This window comes from Punica granatum, chromosome 6 (assembly GCF_007655135.1).
Source record: "Punica granatum isolate Tunisia-2019 chromosome 6, ASM765513v2, whole genome shotgun sequence".
Taxonomy (NCBI): Eukaryota; Viridiplantae; Streptophyta; class Magnoliopsida; order Myrtales; family Lythraceae; genus Punica; species Punica granatum.
The window spans coordinates 20,223,495-20,248,984 of NC_045132.1; the positions used below are offsets into that span (position 1 = coordinate 20,223,495).

The following is a 25,490-nucleotide window of genomic DNA, read 5'->3' on the forward strand; positions in this document are numbered from 1 at the left end:
AACCCATGGATAATATCGGGGCACATATCCTATAGTCAAGTCATGAAACTGTATGACATGACGTATTAAACCACGCATGTTATAAACTACATACGATATATGTACCATATTTCCAACTAAAACGTTAAAGTGGCTGCCGAGTAATTCAGCGTCTTCGCTGCTATTTCATTTCGATTAGGGCCCGAAGAGCTTCAAAGTCACTCGTGCACTTATCCTGTGAACGGTGATTAAATAATTGGATTTAGGTGTCGGAAACTTTTCAAAGTTTTATCTATTTTCAACTTATATATATGCTAGCTATCGCTTTTGTGTTGAGTTTTACAATCATAATTAGCCTATATGTGGTTCGAACGACAAAGCTATTTTTCTTTCGGTTACAATGAAGGCACATAAGTCCAGTACAAGTTATTTACTCATATAGATATACCTAAATACAAATATACAGAATATATAAGATATACAATATAATTGAAATATAATTCGTGATGAATGTAATATATGTGGCGCATGCAGTTGGACCAACCCTCTTCCCAACCACCCCAGCGTGCATGATCTCACCTGCATTCAAATTCCATATCAAATTCACATACTTTTGAAAAACTTTTAGCCAATCTTTTAGAATTTCATTTCTATCAACATTATATAATTGGTTTGAATTTTCTTATCTAAATCCACCGTTCACGTAGTGCATAATATAATAACTTAGAGCCAGGGAGCCCAATCGGGGACAGAGACGAACCCTATCCATACGATCTAACTTCTTTCGCTTCTTCATCCTTTTGGCTACAAAGAATAATCTCCTAACAATTAAAGCGCGAAACCATTAGGAACACGGTCAAATTGATGCAAGTTACTGTCACCCATGCAGTTGGGACATGAGTTTTCTCGACGACACATATGGCACGTACAATTTGAACTGCCAATATAATCAGTGAGAAACTCGACAAGACTATCTCTAAATAATTTAGAGCTTCATTAAAAAAAGATAATAAAAGAATCAAAAAGAAATGTGGATGCCAAGCGGAAAATGAAACTTACTAGCTTTATGTTGGCGGGCCGGTTGAGGCATGAGTTTTCTCGATGATACATATACTGCATGCCAAAGCTCGAACTAGCTTCTACCAAAACAAAACAAAAAAAAAAAGGTCGAACTATCTACCAATATAATTGAGAAAAAAATTCGACATTTATATATTCCTTTTTATTTTATCCTTTCATACTACAAGTGATGAAGTTCGGGCCTGCAATCTTTCTTTTCTTTTCCCCCATTTTCAAGCTCCTACAGTGATACTCAGTTAAAACCATTAATTATTAACTGTACAAACCATAAATATTTTTTTTTGGAAGATAAATCGAAGCTTAAGCCCAGAACAAAATAAGCAAACTAAGAAATACAAACCACGTCATTTTTTTTTATCGCAAGAGAGGTTCATAAATCTAATGAAATTGAAATCATTATAATTAATAAAAAGGCACAGATAAACCCAACATAAGAATCAAATCTGAAATCTCTTACTAGACGAGTGCGTACTCCAGTATGCTACACCCTCTTTACAAACCATATCATTTTAAAGACGTAGCAATATCATAGTAAACATTTTTCTGTAATTAGCAACATACTGTCTAAATATGATTGAAAATATCTTATTGCATGAGTAATCAATAGAACAGCTCTATAGTACTTGTTTGTTAGTTGGGCAAACTCATAGGATGTTATGGTCCTCGGGTTTAACTCCGAGGCATCTAAATACCATTACCAGTAGGAGAAGGAGATCCGAAGCCGGACAACCTAAATTGTGATATGTTTTTCCACTCAATGGAACAGAGAATTGAAATACGTACTACGATATGATCCCAAGGACATCCATTCCGTCTTTGATGATTGATCTGTTTGATCCGTCAAATTCATTATAGTTTCCGAACATTGATCCGAAGAACTACATTGTATTACGGTGGTTCTGTCATGAAATTAAATATGCAGTATATGGAAACAAATCTACGACTGATTCTCATCCTCCTCTATTGGCCATGCGGCCTGACCTTTATTTATTTATTTATTTATTTATTTCTTGAATGTTTATCCTCTTATACTGATCAAAGGCTTTCGTGAGACAATAAAACCCAGGTCGTTGGAGCGTCTGCGGCCGCCGGTGTCAATTTCAAAGTCAATAAAGGTATCGAGTAATAGACTTCGAAGAAAAAAAAGTATTAATTAATAAACAACTGATAATATTGTTTGCTGACAAGACTTGAAACTGTGCGAACGAACATCCCCATTTTAATTAATCTCCCAAACGCTTTCAGAATTATATCAGTTTATGTGTGAGAGGTAATATTAACTATTAAGTAACTAATAGTAAACAGTTGAGTTTGTAATTATCTCAAAATTTTGCAATAGGCACTTTGCAACTCTGTCAAGGTGACTTTTCTGTTCCAAGGGAGTGGCACATTATTACATAATAACGAAATAGAGATCCTAATAACTAATAAAGGGCACCGGTTGTCCCATCAAGTATCGAACCTAAAATCTCTTGATTACCAAGCCATTGTGACTTTAATTGAAGAAATTATTTTCCTTTCAACTTTATTCGTTAATATGTTTGTTAACAATATTATATTGTAAGAAGCAATGCATATTTTTTTTGTATATGCTATGATATTCGAAAGTCCAATAAATTGCAAGTAATCCAATTCGACCCAAGTCGGTCTACTAGGAGGTAGAACTCTTTAATCATGGATTTTTCTCAATTCATAAAGACTCAAATTTAAAATCTTATTTAAGAGGAATAAGAACTAAATTGTTTGAATTAATACATGTTGTTCATCTATTTTGTTTTTTATTAAGTGGATGCATATATGGCAAAATCTTAAATTCATAAGTGGCGATAATATAGTGAAGAATGACAATTCATAAAACAAATTCTAATAATAAAATAAAATTATATTGCACATAATTCTATGCTTAACATCTATTTGTTCATTTACTACATTATCTTAATTCTACACCTTCTCGCAATCACTCAGCGATATAACTTCTAAATTTTCCTATTAATAAGACAGCAACATCTTCTGTGTAAACATGTGATTTGGTCATTAATTAGGGAAAGGGTAAACAGCGATTGACAAGTGATAGGAACAGTGAACATATTTTATTATTTTTTCCTCATTTATGTTGTTTCTTCTACTCTTCTGGCTGATTAAAAAACAAACATGAGATGAGAAATCACTACCTAGTATATCCCTAACAAACCACATTCAGAATGAAATCACAGCCTAGTATCTACATGAGATATCTTAATAATTATTTTCACATAATTGTGGTATGATCATTTGCTATTTTTTATTCAACTTTATTTTAACAAGAGGCAGTAATGTATTTTTTTCATTAATTAAATTTTTTTTAAGTAGGACCACGGGATATTCATTCACTATTTGGGTAAAGCATAGGTGGCAATAACCCCGGTAAATTTGAGCGGAACCACACTTCTAACTATATCAATATTTGAATCAGCGACTAGGTTAGAGATTTCCAATCTATGAATGAAAATGCATAACTCGGACGCTTTTCTCGATGCATATAATTATTATTTTTTAGACCATGAAGAAGAAAAACTTAGCTGAAAATTAAATTTCTAATGTTGATTTTTTTTTTCCTTGGATGAGTGCATGTTTTAATTTTTTTACGTATTATCTGTACATCTTTTTTTCCACTTTTGTCCATCTCAATGCTTAGGGGAGGGCCCAGGCCCAACAAGCTCGGCCTGCAATTGTTGTCAACAAATTTACATGTGGGGCCCATATCTAAGCAAATTGGGCTTCATATATCTTCAAGGGTGGCCCATACCTGCAGATGCACAGAATGCAGAAAAGTGTATTGCAACGACTTTAGAACGAAAAAGGAAAGGACGAATACTTCGTTCTATTGATAGGAAGACTGTCAGCAGAAGCAATAGTTTACGTGAATATAAATATTAATTTTTCAATTTTTCAATTACTAAGCTGAATATGATTCGTCAACCGAGCGTGACAGCAGGGACTTCCGATTCCGAATTGGCGGGGTTGACGTCAAGAAACCTGCTTAACTCATCACTTCCCGGATGTTGATGTCGTGATCTTTTCATTCTGCCTAACACTTGGTTGAGCCCTTTCTCCATAATTCCATTCGCTTTGTAAGTCATTCATAAATTGGGCTTGGGCCTCGTGCATGACCCACCTTGATCTGCACAGTTCTTACAAGTGAATCTCATGTGTCAGATCTAACGAGCACAGGAGATGCGTCATGTTTTTGGGATGAAAGCGTCATGTTGAACTCGTACATCTCATATGTACATATATATATATATATATATATATACTGGTTGAATGGCTCGTGCGATGCACAGAGTTTATTTTTTAGTATTAAATCTGACAATATTTTTAAAGCTATATCTTAACATAATCATTTAGGTCTTTCATATTTTTATTTTTTCATTATTCTATTAATTTTTGTATGTATAAAACATAAATTATTTGAAAATAATTATAAGAATATCTAATATTTCAATCCCAATAAAAATGTTATTCTATTTTTACAATATTATGCGGTAGTAATTTTTTAAGTAAGTCGGCTCACAAACTTTTGACCTTTTATTTAGTGAAGTGTTGTATTTGGATAAACAAAATAAACTTGATATGAGTTATAAACTTTGAAGATTATTAATTATTACTATTTAAATCACCAATACTAATTATAATATTCTATTCTATTTTCATTCTAGTTATAATATCTATATAACTTCTAAGTATAATAATTCTTTATTATATATTTTGAAACAGTATAATAATTAGTTATATATTATATATGTTTATCCATATATTCAAAATAATTTCCAATTTCATCGACTCTATTAATTCACACCATTAAATGCATCAAATTTGCTCAAATTTGGTGGTGTTTGATGATGTTTATTTTGCTTAGATTTGAAATTTTGTTATAGTATCATCAAAATTAACGAATATAATCGTATTTTATGAATTCAAATAATGAATGAAATATATCTTTGTGCGAAAAATATAATTAATTCATTTAGCAAGTGATTTATTTTATAAATATTTTTATTTTCAATTTGTATCAAATATATTTTTATGAGTAAGCTGTATCTTTTTATAAATCTCATATTAATGATTTTTTAAGTTGTATAAAAATATGAAAATAGATTTTTTTTTCATTTTTAATCAGAAAACCAAAATATTAAAACATAGTACACAGTACTTCTTCATTAGTATATTATTGATGTTATATATATATATATATATATACATATTCTTAATTGCTGCAATTGTAATATAAGAGCAAGAAGCTTATTTATGAAATTTATCTAAAATATCTTTTAGTTATTATCATGGTAGAAAAGTTATATGATTTTTTATTTGAAGCATTTTCTTGAAAATAAAAATAAAATTGATCAAAAAATTTTAAAAAAAATTAACTAGTTGCACTAAATATTCAATGCGTAATAAATGTATCAATTCTCTTTTATTATATGTACATATAGATTTGCGGCAAACATATTAAATACAGTTATAGTACTTTTTTTAACTCTGAATATTATTTAGATATAAAAAGTGTATGGTATTTTGGTAGCATAAAAAGTTGAATAGATAAAAATACATATATTATAAATTCATATTATAACACAATATTTCTTTGCTAACAATGACAAAAATTAATTAATTAAAATTTTTAATTGTTTTACTATTTAATGCATTAATGCAAGAATTTTACTTTCTTTTGTTCCTATAAATAATATTTTAACCATAAATCTTATTTAGACATTTACATTTATAACTCTATATAGTATTGACAATTTATTTTCTAACCTAATTTATTGCATGTGATACAACTTTATATACATACTAGTCTTCTATCACGTGCATTACACGGGTTCTTTATCGTATACCTCTTAATATTTTTTATGAGAACTATTCACATTTTAACAATAATTTTTCTTAGGATTAATTACCTAAAAAGCACGACATCTAAAAAATAGCATAGAAATGCGCGACCTTTGTATTTTTTCTTAAATGTAGCACAACCATTGGAGAGTATCATAGAAAGGCACGACCTTTGTACATTTTTCTAAATATAGCATGACATTAAAAAAAATAGCACAGAAAGACACGACTTTCAAGTTTAGTTGCATTTCTAGCATGTTAAAAAAGAAGATCATGCCTAAAAGCCGTATCTTTCTGTGCTATTTTTTAATGATTGTGCTATATTTAGGAAAAAAATATAAAAGTCGTGTCTTTTTAGGCTACTTTCCAAAGTTCATATTATGTTCATGAAAAAAATACAAAGGTCGTGCTATATTTAGAAAAAAGTGCAAATGTCATTTTTTTAAGTAATTAACTCTTTTTCTTATTAGTAAAAATAAATGATTAATCTGAAACTCAAAACAATAATCTTCAATAATATTAAACTAAATATAAATGATTAAATAAAAGTTTTGTAACTAATTTTCTTATATAATATGAATTATATATCGATTAATCATCAATATATTGATTTATCACGAATATTTGGTTCAAATTTTTACTAAGTCACAAATTTATATTTGCTCTAAACAAATATTATTTTGTGTGATTCTAATTTCCAAATGTTAGTTTTTATTTTTGATGAATCATAAGCTTCTAGAATTTGTGATAAATTTTAATTTTCAAATAACCTTAATTCCATTAAATTAGTGGCTTGTGATAATCTTTATCCTTTTTGAAAACTATATAAATAAAAATTATTTGTTTCTTTTAGTCATAAAGCGACATGATTTATATGGATTTTTAAATAAACAATTGCTTTCAAGTCATTTAATTAATTTATTTATTAAATATCCCGTTGATAATTTGAACAATTTAAATTTAAATTTAAATTTTTGTAATTATGAAATTATGCCTCTGTCATTTATATAGGCCAACCTCTAATTAGAATATATGTATATATAATCTACATATTATATTCTATTTAGAAACCAATTTTTACGTTTATTATTACTTCTTATAAGATAATTTTCTAAATTATATTAGTCCGAGAAACTTTCTCATATGTATTTTACTATATATAGATAAATGGAAATATGAATACTATAATTAAGATATATTTTATAATTTTATAATTAATCTCAAATTATATCATATCTTGGACTTAATTAAAAACAAATAAGTATAGTGGCTAAAGCAATGGAAACATATAGTTTATTGTATTTATATTTCAAATTTAATAAGAATAAGAAAATTTTATGAATAATAATTGATAAATAAAGCAAATTGATATTTCTATCCCTATTAAATATAGGTCTATTAATTACTTATATACGTTAATTTTACTATATTATATATATATATATGAATATGGATATGGATATATAGATTAGCACTCTCCTACGTATCAGTAAATTAATTATGAAGTGCCTACAAAAGTGTGTCCGAGTTGGGTTGGTGAAACAGTGCCAACGAGATCGGTCATGTGGTTCCTCAAAATTTAAACGTAAGAATGAGTACGAGGATGATGACAAAGTGCGTGACTCACCTGCCCGTTGATTAGTCATCCTTGATATATTTCATGTTCTTACTTTCTTCCAACTTCTTGTAACCTCCTCCTCTTTCTACCCCATCGTGTCAGTGACCCACATGGATTTGGAAAGTTAGATCGATAAATGGAGTGATATTCATATATCAACCATTCATGGTATGGAGCATGAATTAATGTTGAGAAACCAACCTGTCCTACATGTTCTAATGAAGGACGCACTACTTGGGACTCGAAACGGAAAGTATTTATCCCTTTTCTTGGCGCGCCATTCGTTTACAAGGAGCTGGTCCCTGGCTTCACGTATAGAATTAGACACTGGGACTATATGTCACTGTCACTCCCCAAAAATTTCCATGACCACAAGATAGGCTTTGGTCGCGTAGGTGTTGCTTACTCTCCTTTATTGGTTTTGCGTTTGGCCATTATAAATGTCCAGTTTTAGTCACAAACGAGTGAATATCTCTACCCGCCAAAAAGATACGTATCCTCTTTCAATCAATCACGATTTTTTTTCAATAAAGGTATACGGGTTGTGATAAATTCATCGACCTCCTTTATTTAAAAAAAAAAAGTTATGGATTGAAATAATTAACGGCAAACCTTAGGTGATTTTTATTTTTTCATGGTATGAATTCCGGTATCGTAAAATCTAATTGGACTCTGACTAATCCAATCGAGTCAGGTCGGCCCATTAAGAGGTAAAACTCTTCCGGCCTGAATTTTCTACATTACTAGGACTCAAACCCGAGATTTTGCTTAAGCGGAACAAGTATCGAACCGCTTGAATCAAATCACATTGACTTAGGTTATTTTTACTTAATCGATGTATAAGTCCATTGCTATAGGGCCTATTCGTGGAAAGCTTGGTGTTACCCATGCCACCATTTTCGCTCATTTCCTTCCAATATTTTAAAGCGTATCGATTCCCATCGCCCATATATAAACAAACACCATCAGCTTTAAAATATTCCCCCTTCAACTTAGATCAGGAAAGGAGCTCTGATAGAGAGTGAGAGAGAGAAGAGATAGGGGAGAGATGCCAGAGTACTGTGTGACCGGAGGAACTGGTTACATAGCGGCTTACCTCATCAAGTCCTTGCTCGAAAGAGGCCACACCGTGCGGACCACAGTACGGAATCCAGGTGGAAGATTATCAGATACTATGAGCATATCACATAAGCATTGAAGAAATCTCTTCAACGATTCAATTTCTCTAATGGGAAACACGCTTGATTAGGTGTATCATAACATTCGGGTTTTACATGCAGGGGATGATGGGAAGGTGGGATTCCTGAGGGAGTTCGAGGGAACGAAGGAAAGGCTAAAGATCATGAAGGCAGACTTGATGGTGGAAGGAAGCTTCGATGAGGCCGTAAACGGGGTCGACGGGGTATTCCATACTGCTGCCCCGGTTCTTGTTCCTTATGATGACAATGTCCAGGTAACATCATATTACTTTACTTTCTCTATACTTGGATGATACTTCCCGGACGTCATTCACAGACACCACGCAGAAGAGCCGTTTCGTCGGCAATGATGCTGGTGCCCGGTATAGATCTATTTTTATGACTGATTACATGCATAAATTTCTTAGCATTGATATAACAGAAGATATTTTTGAAAAGTGGGCAACAATTCTGTTGATCAATCGATATGAATCTATACTAATGTTTTAATCACAAAATGAGCTTAATTGTTGTAATGATGAATTTCATTTCTTTCCCTTCAAATAGCCCACTCTTCAAATGCACGTAGAAAACCGAACCTCCGGGGAACATCTGTATGATTAATTCTGATAATTCCGCATGAGGGTGCAACATCCGAATGATTATCTAATTAGACGTGACGATATTCAACGAGATAAACATCGAATGTACTGCAAAGTTAGAATTGAAGCTGCCTTTACAATTTCAAGTTTGAAGTACTATGTTAGATGAGTAGGTAGGTACTAATTAAAGAAGAAAAATGACAACACACTGAATACGAAACGAGTGGAGTTGATTAATCTAATAAATAGTGCGTATATTTTTTACACCAAAAAATAGTAGATATTTCTTGACTTTTGATAGTGCTCGCCAGCAATAGTGCGTATGTTTTTTACACAAAAAAAAATGTGGTTTTATCTAATTCGGGCTCCGGATTCGTATTTCACCGAAAAAAAAGAGTCATACTGATATCTTAAAAAAAAAAAAGACATGAGAACTATTAAGGTAGACTATTTGGGAAGAATAATTAGTTTCGGAATATATTGTGTGCAACGAATATATCAAATGTTACTATATCACTAAAAAATTGGGTAAAATACACTTACCTCCCGGAAAAATACCACATAACTTAATTTGTTTAGAAAATAGATACTTAACTTCATTTGACTTTTTTGACCAATCATTATTTTTTTTAAGAAAAGACAATTGGGCCATAACTTTGGATCTTTTTCTTAAGACCAGCATTTACTATTTTACCTAACAAGGCTATCGTGTTACATAAAAAGTTCGTATAAATCCTTTTTTTACTTTTAAAATATTTTTATGTAATTTTAGAAATAAAAAATTAAAAAAATAAACAAAGTGGAAAAAAAAAACAAGCTGAATGAAGAGAGAGGAGAAAGGCCTCCAACAATGGTGCTTCAGGTGGTAGTCATCAATGGATCACCACCATCTCATAACCATTTGATTTGATTACACGATTTAAAAAGTGATACGCTTATCGATGTATATGATTTTTTTTAATTGTACCGTTTACATCCTCGATGGCTCGCCTCAGCCACCACCGTGCAAGATGATGCCTCTGGCATCCTACGTTGACATCATCTTGAGCAATGGTAGCCGGTGATGCCTCAACCGCCACTTCTTCTCTTTACTTCTCTATGTTGGCAATTTTTAACTTCTTTTCTTATTTTCAATTTTTTTATTTTTCAAAATAAAGAAAATATTTCAAAAATAAGAATTCTATGTAATATAAGTCTTATTCAGTAAAAACAATAAATGTATGGTCTTAAAGAAAATAAACCCAAAATTCATTACCTCATTTAATATTTTTCCTGACAACAATAACTTTGTCAGATAAGTCAAACGCCCCTAAGTGCACAATTCTCAATAAATGAGATTGAGGGTCATTTCTCCAAATCTCAAGAGAGGTAATTGTATTTTAAATAAAGAATAATATTTTTGTTATGTTGTTAAAAAATTATTAGATATTGGATAATTATTATTGATTTGTGACATTATCACGTGATATATTCGTTACATATAAGACTTTCCCTTGCTGATAACCATAGAAAGAAATTGAACAAGATAAAATGAAAGGACGTGGTAAATCGAATCGAGAGCCACTTAATTACAAAATGTAAAGTAGCGCTATTGTACTAAATTCATTTTTTAAGATCGTCTGATTTTTTTAGTTTGATTCCTATTCTCGGAGTTCCAAATTCCCCTGCATGCAGATCTCGTGATCCCTATCTGACCATTGCCTCGAGTGAAAAAAGTTTCATAAATGAAATAAAATAAAAACATAAGTAGTGGAGCCATAAGGTATGAGAGGCGTGTAATGTGTCAGTTCCAACATACATGACATGGATGGGTCCGTTTGTCGATAAGAAACGAAAAGCTAATAACACAGCAAATGATTTCATCCGTCAATTACTTTAATCGAAATCATACACGCAGCATAATAATTGGTTAAAAGTGCAAAATGGACGCATGCACAACTTTTAATAGAAGTAGTACATCGATCAACCCATGTGTTAATCATACTTTTCTCCATGATAAGAAGACAAGCATAACTTGACATATTCTGCTGACATTGTTATTCTTATTGATTCCGTACAATTTTCAGGCGACTTTGATTGATCCATGTATAAAGGGCACTCTGAACGTGCTCAACTCGTGCTCAAAGGCGAGTTCCATCAAGAGGGTCGTGCTCACCTCGTCCTGCTCTTCGATACGGTATCGCGACGACGCCACAGATGTCTCTCCCCTTAACGAGTCGCACTGGAGTGACCTAGAGTACTGCAAACGATATAATGTAACGACTCTTGGTTTTAAGTTAATTGTAAGGGAAGTTTTCATATTTTAGTTAATGGGATTTCTTAATTTGTCTTGCATAGCTGTGGTATCCGTACGCAAAGACAGTAGCCGAGAAGGAAGCGTGGAGGGTGGCCGAAGAGAAAGGGATCGATCTCGTGGTCGTAAACCCGTCTTTCGTGGTGGGTCCTTTGCTTGCCCCACAGCCCACGAGCTCAATCCTCCTAGTACTAGCCATTGTCAAAGGTTAGTGTATACATATCCAACCATGACCAAATGGGATAGTTGGTCTGCGCCGTGCTCCTGTTTTCTATGACCATAGAAGAACGATGTATTAAGCTTTATGTTTTGGCAGGTTTACGAGGAGAGTATCCAAACTTCACAGTCGGTTTCGTGCACATAGACGACGTGGTGGCTGCCCACATCCTGGCCATGGAGGCAAAGAAAGCATCTGGCCGACTTGTTTGCTCGAGCTCCGTGGCTCATTGGTCTCAAATCATTAGCATGCTTAAATCCAGATACCCATCCTACCCTTACGAAACCAAGTAAGTAATGCTCTAGTTGACAAAAATTTAAGCTTTATTGGGCCGCCAAGTGGTAGATGTTCGAGACGTCGAGCTTAAATCTAATATAAGCTAATTCCTTTGGCCTCAAAACCGATTTGCAGGTGCAGTAGTCAGGAGGGAGACAACAAGCCGCACAGCATGGACAGCAGCAAGATTGTTGAGATGGGCCTTCCTCCTCCGAAGTCGCTCGAGCAAATGTTCGATGACTGCATTAAGAGCTTCCAGGACAAGGGACTTCTCTGAAGATCGAACCAAAACAATATAGTATAATATGGGATCAACAAATATAGTTGGAATAGATTAAGCAATAATTTCTTTAAGTTCGGGACGGTAACAAGTAATTACATCGCGTTCGATTTTTATTTCCTAAGCATATTTACCCTTAGACAGAGGCCTTTTTTTTTGTCTGTGTGTAAGAAGAGACGGTTAATTTTGATTAGCCATATAACAAATCTTCAACAGTGATGACAGCTATACTGCCTCTTAAATTGAAGTCCTACAAGAGTTTTCAACTGCCTTAATTAGCACTAGAATGCACTCACTCAAGGATGTGCAAGACTGACGTCTCCTAAAATGGGAGGTCAGGGCTTCGAATCGAATCTCTCCACTGCCTATATGCCTCATACACAATATGCCGCGCATTAAAGTTCGATTGCCACATCGAAAATATCCGAGTTCAAGGGTAAGTGAGACTTTACATGACACGATAGCTTGCGACCTTGTTAGATCTCAAATAGGATATTATCAGGTTTAACTAGAGTCTAAAGGGTCAATTCAATAATGTCATTACAATTAGAATCAATCGCCATTCGACTACTCGCTTGGAGAAGTCTACTGCGAGTCTGCCGCTCTGGCTACCAATTCTCTACAAATGTCATTGCTTCCAAATTCGCTTCCATATTTCACACTAACTTCATTTTCCTAATAGTCCTTGTCAATTTAAAAAAATAATAATAGAAAAAACATATAGTATAATCTATTTACAATAATTTTATCATATATAATAAAATTAAAAATTGATCCAATTTATAGTAAATTACTTGTGATTTTGATAAACTAATCTAATTCAAGGCTAATTGTTAATCTTCATTTACAAGACCAAACGACGGTGCGAACGCTATTCTTCGAGCTGGAAGAAGCTCTGGGTTCGACAGAGTCAGGGGAGGTCAAGGCAAGTCTTGAATTGGCGTGGGAATTTAGGTTGAGAAAAGTTGATCTTCGAAATGAATTCAGAGGTTGCAGCCCATTTACTTCAACCCGACCCAGGGAGTAGCGAGGTGCAACGGAGCCATCCTGAGAGATATCCAGGCGTTACTCAGTCGGGATTGGACGTTAGTGGTAAACATGTCTATTGAGTCGATAATATGTGCGCGAACTAATTAGGAAACTACAGGCTCACAGTGCCCATTTTGTATATTCACAGGACGTCTATGCCCCTTTTTGGGAATGTTGCCATAATATTGTGTAATTTTCTTGTTTAATGCAATTGGATTTCGTCCTTCTAATTCACCTAAAAAAATTACTAACATAAGAAGTAAATTACACTTATTTCGAAGTAAATCCTACAAATTTCAAAATATTTTGTATAAATTTTAAAAAAGAAATTATGTATTTTCTTAGTGAAATGCTTAAATTTTACTTAAATTTTTCACAATTAATTTATTTTATGGTGCAACTTTTTGTCCACCGTTGAGTCTTACTTTTTGAGCTTGGAGGGGAATTCATTATGATGATCAGTCACCATTCCAAATATTGATTTGGAGAAGGAAAAGTCAACAGTGAGTCTCCTACTTTCATTACCGATCTTCTATAAAAGTCACAGGTTTCAAACTCGCTTCCAAATTTCACATTAATTTCATTTCTAAAATGTCCTTGTCGGATTTCCTTTTTCTTTTTTAACTAGAGAGACCTAGAGTGCGTTTAGATTTATAGTTGAGTTGAATTGAGTTTTGGTTTTAATTTATTTGTAATTATTGTATTGTTGAATTATGAAAAAGTAATGAATAATTGAGATAATTTAATATTAAAAATTGAATTGAATGGTTAAAAAAATGAAAAAAATGAAAAAAAAAGTAATGATTGTGATGTTGAATTGAAGATAAATGAAGTGGAGTTGAGTTGAGTTAAAAAAATTTCAAAAAATAAATACACTCCTATGGTTGTTTAAGAGAAAATTAGGAAGTGAAATGACGTAGGAAACTTCATCCGGCATAATTGAATGCTTAACCTTTGAATTTCAAATTGACACGTGTAGAAAAACTTACTTGCAATGTAACAATCTGCAACTTATTGAAGAGCTGGTAACACTAAGTAAAAATTAGTCTTAATTTATAAATAGAAGTCAACTTGTAACTTTACTTAAAAAAGAAAAAAAAATTATTACTGTGAAAAGTCTCTTGAATTCTTATCACGCATAAATATATATATATATATATATATATCAACTCTCCTTATTATATTTAATGAAAATTCTAACATGACTTAATATGTGACACATGTCAATGCAAGTATTTAGTAATTTTAATATTTGTAATAAACTAAACAAAATACAAAACGTTTGAATTGAAATTAAATAATTGAATTAAAAGTATAAATAAAAATATATGCACTAATCACTAGTTTTAAAATTACTAAACTATTTAATAATAAAGAAACAGAAACTGAGAATATGATTGTCTAGTCATCCACTCTAAAATGTCACATCTGATTCCTAAAATTTAGATTTACTTCGATTTCCCCCAACTAATTCCCAACCACCAATAAATAACAATCCCTACTCTCTTTCCCCTTTACAAGGGCCGTTTGTTTTGATGTAAATTTCAAACTTTATATAGTATTTTAAGATGTTTATTATAAAAGTTAATTATTATAATTATTTATTCAAGTTAGAACTTTATATCTGTGATCGGTAAAAACTTTGCATTCAAAACAAATGAAATTATTATATTATAATAGAAATTACGGTTGTGAGACCCATAATCATTTTTACAAAAATAAATCATATTTCTCGTAATTCAATATAATTTACTAAATACAACAATTTCACATTTCAACTCTTAATTCAAAAAAAAATTTCATAATTAAACTTTCCCTCAAATTTTCACATTTTTAATAATCTAATGATACTCGAACTGTATGCCCGATAAGTAGAAATAAACTCCTTAGTTGGTTCCAACCGTTGACTTTATTGCCTTCTCTGTCTTGTTGTACTTCTTATTTTAGTTTTTCTTTTTTCTTCAAATCACGATCATCTTATATGAAATTATGGAAGCCTTTAGCATACAGCCGGCAGTCTTTATAGCAGTTGAATTGACAAATAAATAAATAAAATAGCAAATTTAACAGCTACGAAGTCGGCAATACGCTAAAATGCTTCCTAAAATTATTTGCACCTATTCAATTGTGTATCCATTTTAGATCAACTTCTTAGGTAACACTATATTTTGCACAACACATCGCACGCCGTCTAGGAATCCATAATATGAAATTGCTTCTACGCAGGACACCATTATTTTGCTTAGGAGAAACAAATTTTGAAATGATGTTGGAACTTGGAAATGGACAGAATGTTAAAATACTTTATGGGCTTGGGGTCCAGGCCGTTAAGCCTGGCCCAAAATAAAAGCGTGCAAAATGACATATTCGTCTAAAAAATATATTATTATTTTATTATTATTATAAGGGAAGTATATAACCTAATACAATAACAGAATCAGTAAAGCTAAATAAAGAGCACGGAAATTTCACTAACGATGATCGAATTCGAAACCTCATAGTTTTCAAGCGGCGATTTATACCACTACACCAAATTCCCTTCCTTATAAAAGAAATTTATGAATCTAGAATAAAAAATTAAAATCTTTTGATTTTCAAATAAGAAACGGTGATACTGCATTTCATCTCATTTTCTTTTAAAATATATGTAATCTCCTCTTATATGGACACGAAAGCAAAATTAATCGGTCACTAATTAAATAAATAATAAAAGGTTACATAATAATACTTTTGGTTTAGCACGAGGAACCTTCTAAAGAAAGGAAGAGCACGAAGAATAATTTTGGATTATTAATTAGGAATTGACAATCCATAGTGTCCCATGCCATTGGACGTGATGTGAGATATACTATTAATGCCTAATTAATTGGTCTCAGAGTGGTTTGCTAAATCACAGTATCGTTAATAATATGTCACGTGCTGTAGACATTTGTTCGTGCGTTCCTCTGACTAGATTCAGTACATTGTATATAGTTCACAATTTTGGCTCCATTACATATTTTTATTATGTTATATTTACTATCAATTATTAATATAATTGTTATCGTACTTGACGGTGGAAATAAAGATGTAATATATAAGGACCAAAAAATATCTTTAATTTTTTAACATATTATCATTTTTAGTCTTAGACGTGTACAATATTATAAATAAAATAATGAATCACATAATATTCAACAAGAATGGTCTTTTGTAACGAATGAATATCATCACCTCATCTCAAAATTTCATATTAAGAATCATATTAAGCCCTGCGAAAATCATCTTTTCTTATAAAATTTTTGAAATTACTCGTAATTAACAAAAAAAAAATATTGCAGCTTTTGTCCGGGGTAGGATGTACTACTTTTAACACAAAAGGTAACCATATATTGACCAAAAATCAAATAAAGTAACGGAATGTGCGGGTATTTTTCATATCTAGCCATGGACAAGTGGAAACCTTTTTTTCTCGAGCAAGTGGACCTCCTCCTAGCTTTACTAACCGACCGCTCCACGATATTCCATCGAATTCTCGATAAACAGTAAAACTTTAGCGATGTTAAGAGTACCGGTATTCGTTTATCATTATCGTCGAGAAGCTACTCTGCCGTGGGCCGGCCTACATAGCAAGTTAGGCTTTCATCCAATAACATCGGATAATGACTCGATCGCGAAATGTGGAGCGAGCTGAATGATTAGAATTGAGTAGAAATTGTGGATTATTCTACTGAGGATCATCACACAACACTAACGCCTCAATCAAAGGAGGCACGTGCCACAGTGGAAAGGAAAAGACGAGAGGAGACGAAGAGGGTCATTGGCAATTTGCATCACAAAGATGCTCATGATGAGTCACCACACGCACACGCATACATATCCCTTCCATCTCAAGCTTTCATTAATTTTAAGTGGATGGAGAATAGTGTTGGGACCACCCAACCCTACCTACCACACTCTCATTCATCACTAGCACTACCGAGTACGAGAGATCGATCCACTTCCGCTCGATCAGTTACCAAACCGGTTGCGTCGACATTTCAATTCGTGTTCAATGTTTGATTTGTATACTGATAGCCAATGAAATGGAATAAGCAATAAATTTGGACTTACGTCATGTACGTCCGTCGATTTTTGGACAGATGGGCCTATCAAATAGAGCAAAGGGGTTGGGCAATCCTATGTTCGCGAAACTTTTACTTTGCAAAAGTAAGTTAACGATTAAGAATATCGAAAGTTACAGATTTCGGCTGGCGGCCTTGGTTGTAAGGAGCGCTCTTATAGTAACTCAAACGGCAATGCAAGTGATGGGATTTTACCATCACTTTATTTTATGAGGTTAGGTACACAATTTCAGACTTCCAGTATAATTTCTTATTATTACACTAAATCCAAATAGGTCATTCACGTGTCGAAATTTAACGCTCTCAAAGGATTTCATCTAGACGTTCCCCATCATGATTGAATCCGAGACATTAATAAGAAAATAACTTCTCAGTTTTTACTATTCAAACCCAAAATTGTCCCTCCTCCATGCTCATGTGCATATGACTATATATGTAATTTCCCTCCGGAAGGGCTATACATTGGGAAACAGCTCAGCACAAAAAGAAAAAAAAAATTAAAAAAAAAAAAAAAAGTACTTGGCCTGCTGCATCTTGACTCTCCAGCATCATCTTCCCCCAGGGCCTCTTGTCGCTGATATGCCTTGCTTGTCCAAAAGCAATCAAAGCAGTATATATTTAAAATATATATACATATTTGACCAAAAAAAAAAGGAAAAATATGGTACTGGTCCCACTGTACTGCGCATCGTGCTGACTATTCAGCAAGAACAATGAAATACCGTCGGACAAATTACATAAAAAAAAAAATTTAATTTTATAAAACGTTTCAATTTTATTCTAAATTTTATTTTGTAACAAAACAAATTATAAATTTTTTAAATTGTCTCAAAAATGACATTCGTCATAAATTCCGTCAATTTTGCATACATGGATCGTTAATTTCATACCTAAATCAATAAATAAATAAGATATATTAAATAAAAAAATTCAAATTTTTAAAAAAATCTCAATTTCATTATAAATCTAGTTTGTAATGAAAAAACCATATGTTTTTGCTCTTAAAGTCGATCCCGGCTAGCATTTCCTCTCATTGACTATTTCTGAGAAATTTTTAAAATATATATTTTTTAAATTACAAATCAAATTTTAAAATAAAACTGGACTTTTCTGAAAATTTAGGTTATTTTTGTAAAAAAATAGAGGATGATTAGATGATGTGTAAATTTTATGGGTCCTGTGAAGTTCACGTAGACAAATAGACGGCAAACTTAACAGAATGGTAATGAGATATCAAATCTTAGACGATTCTCAAATATATAATTTTTTATTACAAAACAATTTAAATTTTTTTATATAATTTGCCTCATATAGTCCCCTCATTTTTTTTTTATTCTCCTCCTTACAAAAAGAGCTGCCTACTCAATTAATACTTTTATTGGTACCGTCCCCTCATTTCTGATAACAGAAAAATTTGTTCCCATTTGAAAATTAGAAGCCACTTTTTTCCAATTAGAAAATCTAATTCCTCCACTTAAATACAAAAATCTGCCCCAGGTACGAATTTTACGAATTTCAATTGACAAAATCATGCCCGTCTGATCTGAGATCTGAGTCGCATCAGATCAATTTAGAGATTGCAGAGATTCTTGGACCCAATTACTGATTGTGAGAACAAGTCATAAACCTCATTAAGAATTGAAAGATTGATAGGAAATTTCGTCGTATATTTTTTGACTATCTTTGAGTTTGAGATTCAAGTCCATATTGACTGCTCCATTCACTCTGGTAATCGGGAGAATTAGGAGAATTAGGAAAACGTTGTTTTCAGTCCCAACCCGCAAAGGAGATTCGACCAATTGTTTTCCATCACAGTTTCATGCTCAAAGCACAAGAATAACAAACATTAAGAACACACGAAAACAACATCGAAGTAGCAAAACGCGAAATAAGATTGTCTTATAATAGATAGTGCAAACATTTTCAATGTCAGGGAAGGAGAAACATTGTCCCAAAACTCGCTAGACATTGAGTCGACCGAGAATTGGCCGTTCACTCGATGCGCAACACTCTGGTCGGACACCCTTTGGACGGCTCTAACAGCACCAAAAAACCCAAAGGGTTCTCCCCGATTTCTTCTTCCTCATGGCTTCCCCTCTCGCAACGCCTCACATCTCACTCAAACTCAACCAACAAAGAAATTTTGACCTCATCTCGACAAAATCACTCGAATCCTCAAGAACTATCGGCTTCCAGTCCCAGAGGATCCATTTCCCTTCCTATACCCTAATTTACGACATAGAAATCAATACTATAGACGGAAAAACTGGTAATTGTAAATACTCCATTTATACTTCCTAAGCTGCAAAACTTATGAGCAAGTTATATTGAGGTGTGACTCTTCGATCCATCGCCCAAAGTCGTCGTTCTCAAGGGCAAAATCAAAGTCCGGGAGCTCTCCCGCTGCATCATTCTCGTCCATGCCGCCAAACTGGAAATCATCGATGCTGCAGAAGTCGTTCATCAGGTCACCAAAATCGCCAGCAAATAGTGCATCAAACTCCTTTCCGATGTCAAAATCAGGCCCCATCTCAGGAATCCCAAAGGGCTCTTCTTCAAAGGACGGGATTTTCTTCGCGGGATCACTGCTGCACGGAGTGGTGACTGTTCCTTTGGCCAAATCGTTGCCTCCGCTGGGGTTCCCGATTGATGCTGATGTGTCCAAGTCGAGGACGGATGCAGGAGAAGTTTGAGAGACCGCACTCACAGTGTCCTCAGAGGCTGCGGGTTTGGAGGCAGAGGCGGCGGAGACCGCTGCAGCAGAAGACGAGGACTGTGGCTGGGGGATGTTCTGTCTCTTCTCAGAGGCAGCTGCAGCGGCAGCCTGGACCTCAAACTCGAGTTTCTTGGCCTCGTAGGCCTTGGCAGCTTCCTCAGGGGTATCGTAAGTCCCGAGCCAAATTCGGCTGCCCCGGTGGAAGGGGTCCCTGATTTCAGCGGCCCATTTTCCCCATTTCCTCTGCCTCACACCCTTGTAGGGCGAATTTGACGGCCTCCTCTTCAAGACCCGGGCCTTCTCGGGGTTCTTGGTGCCGTTGTTGCTGTCCTGAGAGGAGCTCTCAGTCTCGACGCTGCTCGGCTGGCTACTTAGAGTGGAGATCGGCATGTTGATGACCCGAACAAAGAGCTTCTCTCGTTTCCGGGAGGTCCTCTCGGACTCGTCGTCGCTGGAGTCCGAGTCCGTAGCGTCGGGATCCCGACAAAACACACGGACTCTCCGGACCATCTTCGGGTCTTCGGCAAATTTGGGTTTCTTTTTGGGTTTCTTGAAGAGACTGTTGGGGTTTAAGGGAACACTCAAGGACTCGGGAACCCCAGCCATGGCCGGAAAAACCCCTCAATACACTCGAAAAGAGCTAAAACGGAAAAATTGTAAACCGGCAGAAAGGATTCACATCAGATCTGAGATTAAAACAAGTATCAAGTGAGACCCCCTCTGAGGAACAATAAGAGGTAGAAGAATCGCTTTATGTGAAAACCCCCGAAACACTTCACGCCAGAACAAGTCCTGCGAGCCAAGAATCCACAGACCCATCTCAGATTTTTGAGCAGAAAAGCACCGAGAACGCGTCGAAAAGGAGAAGGGGGAAAGATGGTAGAGAAAACCCACAAACCTTTTGGATCTCAAACGCATCGAAGCGGACGGCGACACCAGGCTGAAGCTCTGCCAGGAGGAGCAGAGGAGCATGAAGCAGAACAAACAGAGCTGCAGCAACAGAGCCGCCCGAGCAACTGCCGATTCAAAGCCAGCCAACATAAATCGCAGCTGTTTCCTCAACCGCTGCCCCCTCCCTAATCAACACCAACAGAGTGGTAAGAGCCAGACACTGAGAAAGAGAGAGTGAGGGAGAGGGAGGGGAAAAAGCAAGAGATGGGGTGAGACTCCAACAGATACAGCAAGAAGCAGGGGAAGGGAAAGCGCAGGGCAAAGTAGGGAGGGGATTAGGAATCTATGGCCAAGATTTGGTCACTGCGGAAGATGACAAACGAAGGTTTAATATGGGTTTTTATCGATTCTGCAGAAGCAAAGCTTAGATGGGTCACTCCCTCTCACTCCCCTCCGTAAACACCCCTGGCCTTCCTCTGAATTTAACTAAAACAATTCGGCCGAACAGGACGCAAATCTCGATACAGAGCAGGCAAAATATCAGACCCAACAAACAAAATTGTAACAAAAATGTCTTCCTTGCCCACTTGAAAGAGAATAGCAGAGAAGAAAAATCAAGAAAAAAGGTAAAATATTTACCTCCGGTCGCTGTTCTCTCTCTCTGTGAGTGGCCTTGGCCTCTCTGTCTCTCTCTCTCTGCTATTAAAAATCCCTTCGGGTCTCTTTCTACCGACCCTCTCTCTCTCTCTCTCTCTCTCTTGCCGAGGGGGCTTTCACCTTTCCCCGAGCGGTCAAAACGCCATTAAATAAGCATCTGAGGAATTAATAAGGGAGCTCAAACCAATACTGTGACATTGATGAGACCAAAAATTAATTAAAGAAAAAAACGTTTTCTTTTTCCTTTTATTACTATTATTATTCCTCTAATTAGGAGTATATTAAAGAAGAATAGCAATGGCAAGAGGAGCCCACTCCCAGCTGGCACTGGCCATAGTTGGGCAGGTTGTGGCCCCTTCATGGTATGTTTCCATACATGGCGCATGACTCATCCTCCCCCTCGGATGTCATGCATATATGGTGATGGTGACTAATTATATCCTTTGGCCTCGTATCGTGCCACTCCCCCGACGCTGCACCGCATTGTTCGTGGCATCGCGAGAGCTTCTTGGTGATTATATCGACAGATACGAGTATACGAAGCAAGAGCATTAACCGAAAAAACTTTTTTGTGATGAACAAGTTCTCCTCATGACCGGAAAAGGAATCGTTTTGATACGCTTGCAAGGAGATCTTAAACTTTTGGAACATCTACTTATAATAAGTATGATGGATGATTTGTTTATTTATCGAAACTCAATTTCAAATATCATCGACGAAATTGACGGTGGTCCCTGCAGGGCGTGGAGACACGCGCTTCGAAGAGCGTGACAGCCGAAATAGTAGCGCGGCCGCTTTACTATTTGAGAAAGAAAAACGTATCGCCGCGAGTCCGCTTAATATTTGTCCAGCAGTTTTCTTTGACATTTTTGAGGTGCTAAACGAGGCACGCATTTCTTCTCTATTACGGTATTGCCACTGAGCGTTCTCCATGCTCCATGAGGATAGGATTTTGGAAAAGGAAATGCCCCTTTTCTTTTCTTTTCTTTTCTTTTCTTCGACAAACGCCGGTTGTTTTCTTTTCTTCTTGGAAAAAAAGGTATGTTATTTCCAAAAATAAAGGATTTACATGTCCATGTATATATACATACATATATATATATATATGTGTGTATGTATATGTTTACTCATTTTACCGTAATTATGTTATTCTAATCCAAAAGAATTTCTCACATTATATGACAGATTTATTATCCCAGAAAATTGAGAATGGCAGCATCCTTTTGGTAAAAAAAAGTGATTATTATCCACCCAAAAAAAGGTGATATTATTTTTTAAAGCTGTTTTTTCAAAGTATATTTTTTATTTTTTCACACCATATTAAATCAATATGATCCCTTAAATTCATTTAATTTAATCTAAATTGTTCATTTTTATATGTTTTAAAAATTTTAAATACACTCTTAAAAAATCAAGATTCAATTAATTTATTATATAAAATGTGAATTCTGTCCATTTAGGTTGAAGTGAATATCTTCGACTTTTCTCTTGTGCAGAACCAGAGCAATTTCCCATAATTGTAAATTTGTATAATTATTATTCAATTGGGTTGGCATATATATATATACACACGCAATATTCCGAAATTCCATGCAATTCCACAAACAAACAACCTACCACGACCCCCTTTTAAATTGGGAAACCGAAGGAACAGATAAAAAAAAACGAACAGAGTATTTCTGAAAATAGAGTATTTATGTGTCCAAGTATTGATACGGTGTTTCCTTTTTTCTATTTGTAATTTGGCAGATTCATTAGTAGATGAAAATAGAGGATTTCATTTGTATTGATACGGCGAACTCTATTCGGTGCACAATGTCTCGTCACCAATTTATTATGACAAAAAGAAAACGTAATGTTAATTCCAAAATAAAAGATCCGCATGAACAAAGCTTATATATGTTTATTTTGTTCAACAGATATATTTTCTCAGCAGATCGATATCGAAAACAGTCAAGAATCTTAGGGTTTCTCTTTTTGCCAAAAATGGGTAATATTAATTCCAAAACTAGAAGATTTACATGTCAAGTATGTACATCTACATGTGTACATATACATATTAGATTTGCATATTCTCTAAGATAGAAACAGCATGAATTCCCATCGCAACACATATAGCAAGATATCTTATGTCATGCAGCAACTGTCCTTTCTTGAAATTATTAATACGGTTGCATGTTTCTTTAATTAGGAAAAAGGATTTTTTTTAAAATTAAATCCGAGGGGAGAATCAGCTAAATTATTTTTAGTCATTATAAGTCAAATCAAGGAGAAGATTTCAATGGAAAAAATTATAACTTTTCGAAGAGTCAAATGAAAAGACGGCACGCGCTCAAATTTTTCTAGAACCTGGGCATATGTTTTTAACGACCTCCACGCAAGGCTGCCTTTGATTTTGCAATTGGAATTTCACTCTACTTCATTTCAGTCTAGTAAAAATAAATATAAATATTATACATATATAATATATGAAAAATTTATTATTAAAAATTAATTATTATAGAAGAGACAAAAGTGAGAAATTATTATTAAATTGAAAAAAATAAAAATGTATATATATGTAAAAATAAATGAAAAATTAATTGTAATAATGATTATAAAAAATATTAGTGAGAAATTATTTTTTTAGGATTTTCATTCTTTGCAGGATTTTCTTATTCTAATTAAAGTTGTCCAAATACCTACTTAATTTTGTAGCATTTCTTAAATATTATTTATGCACGTAGCACCGGACGCCGCCACTATTACAGATAAAAGACAGAGATGGGGAGTGAGGTGTAAAAATTAGGGGTAGAGATAAACGACAGAAGGGGCCTGTGGAGAGAAAATAGGAGTAGTTATTCAACCAAAAAAAATAGAGGCAGTTTAATAATTAAATTTACCATCCTAGTCCTAATTTGACAATTGTTATTAATTATAAATGTTTCTTTAAGAGTTTTTTTGAAAAGTGAAAGTGACACTATACTTTGATATTCTTCATTAAGGGGTTTGGACGGGGAGGATTTGGGAGGATTATGAAAGGATAAGGGAGGAAAGCTTTTGAAGGATTACGAAGTGGTTCGAAAATTTTATTTGCATAAATCTCATTGAGGAATTTGGAGGAATTTGATTAGATTCTTTAGTTATTTTAGATTTAATTTGAAGTCAAATTGTTAATTTATTATTATTTTAATAAAGAGATGCACAAAAGTCTCATAAACCTCATTATTTGGAGGATTTTAACTTATGGCATTTAGAGGTATTTTAAACCCCTCCAAAACCTTTATAAAAATTTTCCATACAAAGTTATTGGAGGAGTTTACTACACCTCCAAATCCCTCCCCTCCAAAAACTCCCAAACCTCTCAATCCAAACTTAGGGTATGGAGTCTTCCGACATTGCATCATAACTATTTTTTCTTACCTTTTATAACCTTTAAACAAAGTAAGTTTTTCTTAATTTTCTAGTATGCATATAGATTCTTCTAGCAATTGAAAAGTGTTTTAAAATTATTCCGTACCCGTGCTATGCACGGTAGTACGTTATAAACATTTCTATGATTTTAAAATATAATAATATAATTTTTTCCGTCACAATTAAAATATTATTATTTGTTAGAAACATCAAATAATGAAAATTAATTCTTGTGTATTGATTTGACTGTGGTGAGGAAGAAAGGGTACCATGAGTAGAAAGAAGAGAAAGCAAGATGGAGAG

The 25,490-nt window shown here is 34.0% G+C and overlaps 2 protein-coding genes across 2 annotated transcripts; one reads left to right on the forward strand and one right to left on the reverse strand.

The window, feature by feature from the left end:
• Positions 1 to 8,492: 8,492 nt before the first annotated feature.
• LOC116212527 (tetraketide alpha-pyrone reductase 2-like) lies at positions 8,493 to 12,645 on the forward strand. Its single transcript, XM_031547186.1, has 6 exons — positions 8,493 to 8,706; positions 8,833 to 9,005; positions 11,399 to 11,587; positions 11,670 to 11,832; positions 11,942 to 12,131; positions 12,254 to 12,645. Exons 1-6 carry the CDS (start codon positions 8,601 to 8,603, stop codon positions 12,393 to 12,395), a joined length of 963 nt encoding a protein of 320 aa, XP_031403046.1. The 5' UTR covers positions 8,493 to 8,600; the 3' UTR covers positions 12,396 to 12,645.
• A 6,756-nt stretch (positions 12,646 to 19,401) lies between these two features.
• LOC116211338 (ethylene-responsive transcription factor ERF118) lies at positions 19,402 to 21,925 on the reverse strand. Its single transcript, XM_031545668.1, has 3 exons — positions 21,777 to 21,925; positions 21,145 to 21,322; positions 19,402 to 21,038 (listed from the first exon to the last, which is right to left on the reverse strand). The coding sequence occupies exon 3, from the start codon at positions 20,850 to 20,852 to the stop codon at positions 19,842 to 19,844; it is 1,011 nt and encodes a 336-aa protein (XP_031401528.1). The 5' UTR covers positions 20,853 to 21,038; positions 21,145 to 21,322; positions 21,777 to 21,925; the 3' UTR covers positions 19,402 to 19,841.
• Between the last annotated feature and the right edge of the window lie 3,565 nt (positions 21,926 to 25,490).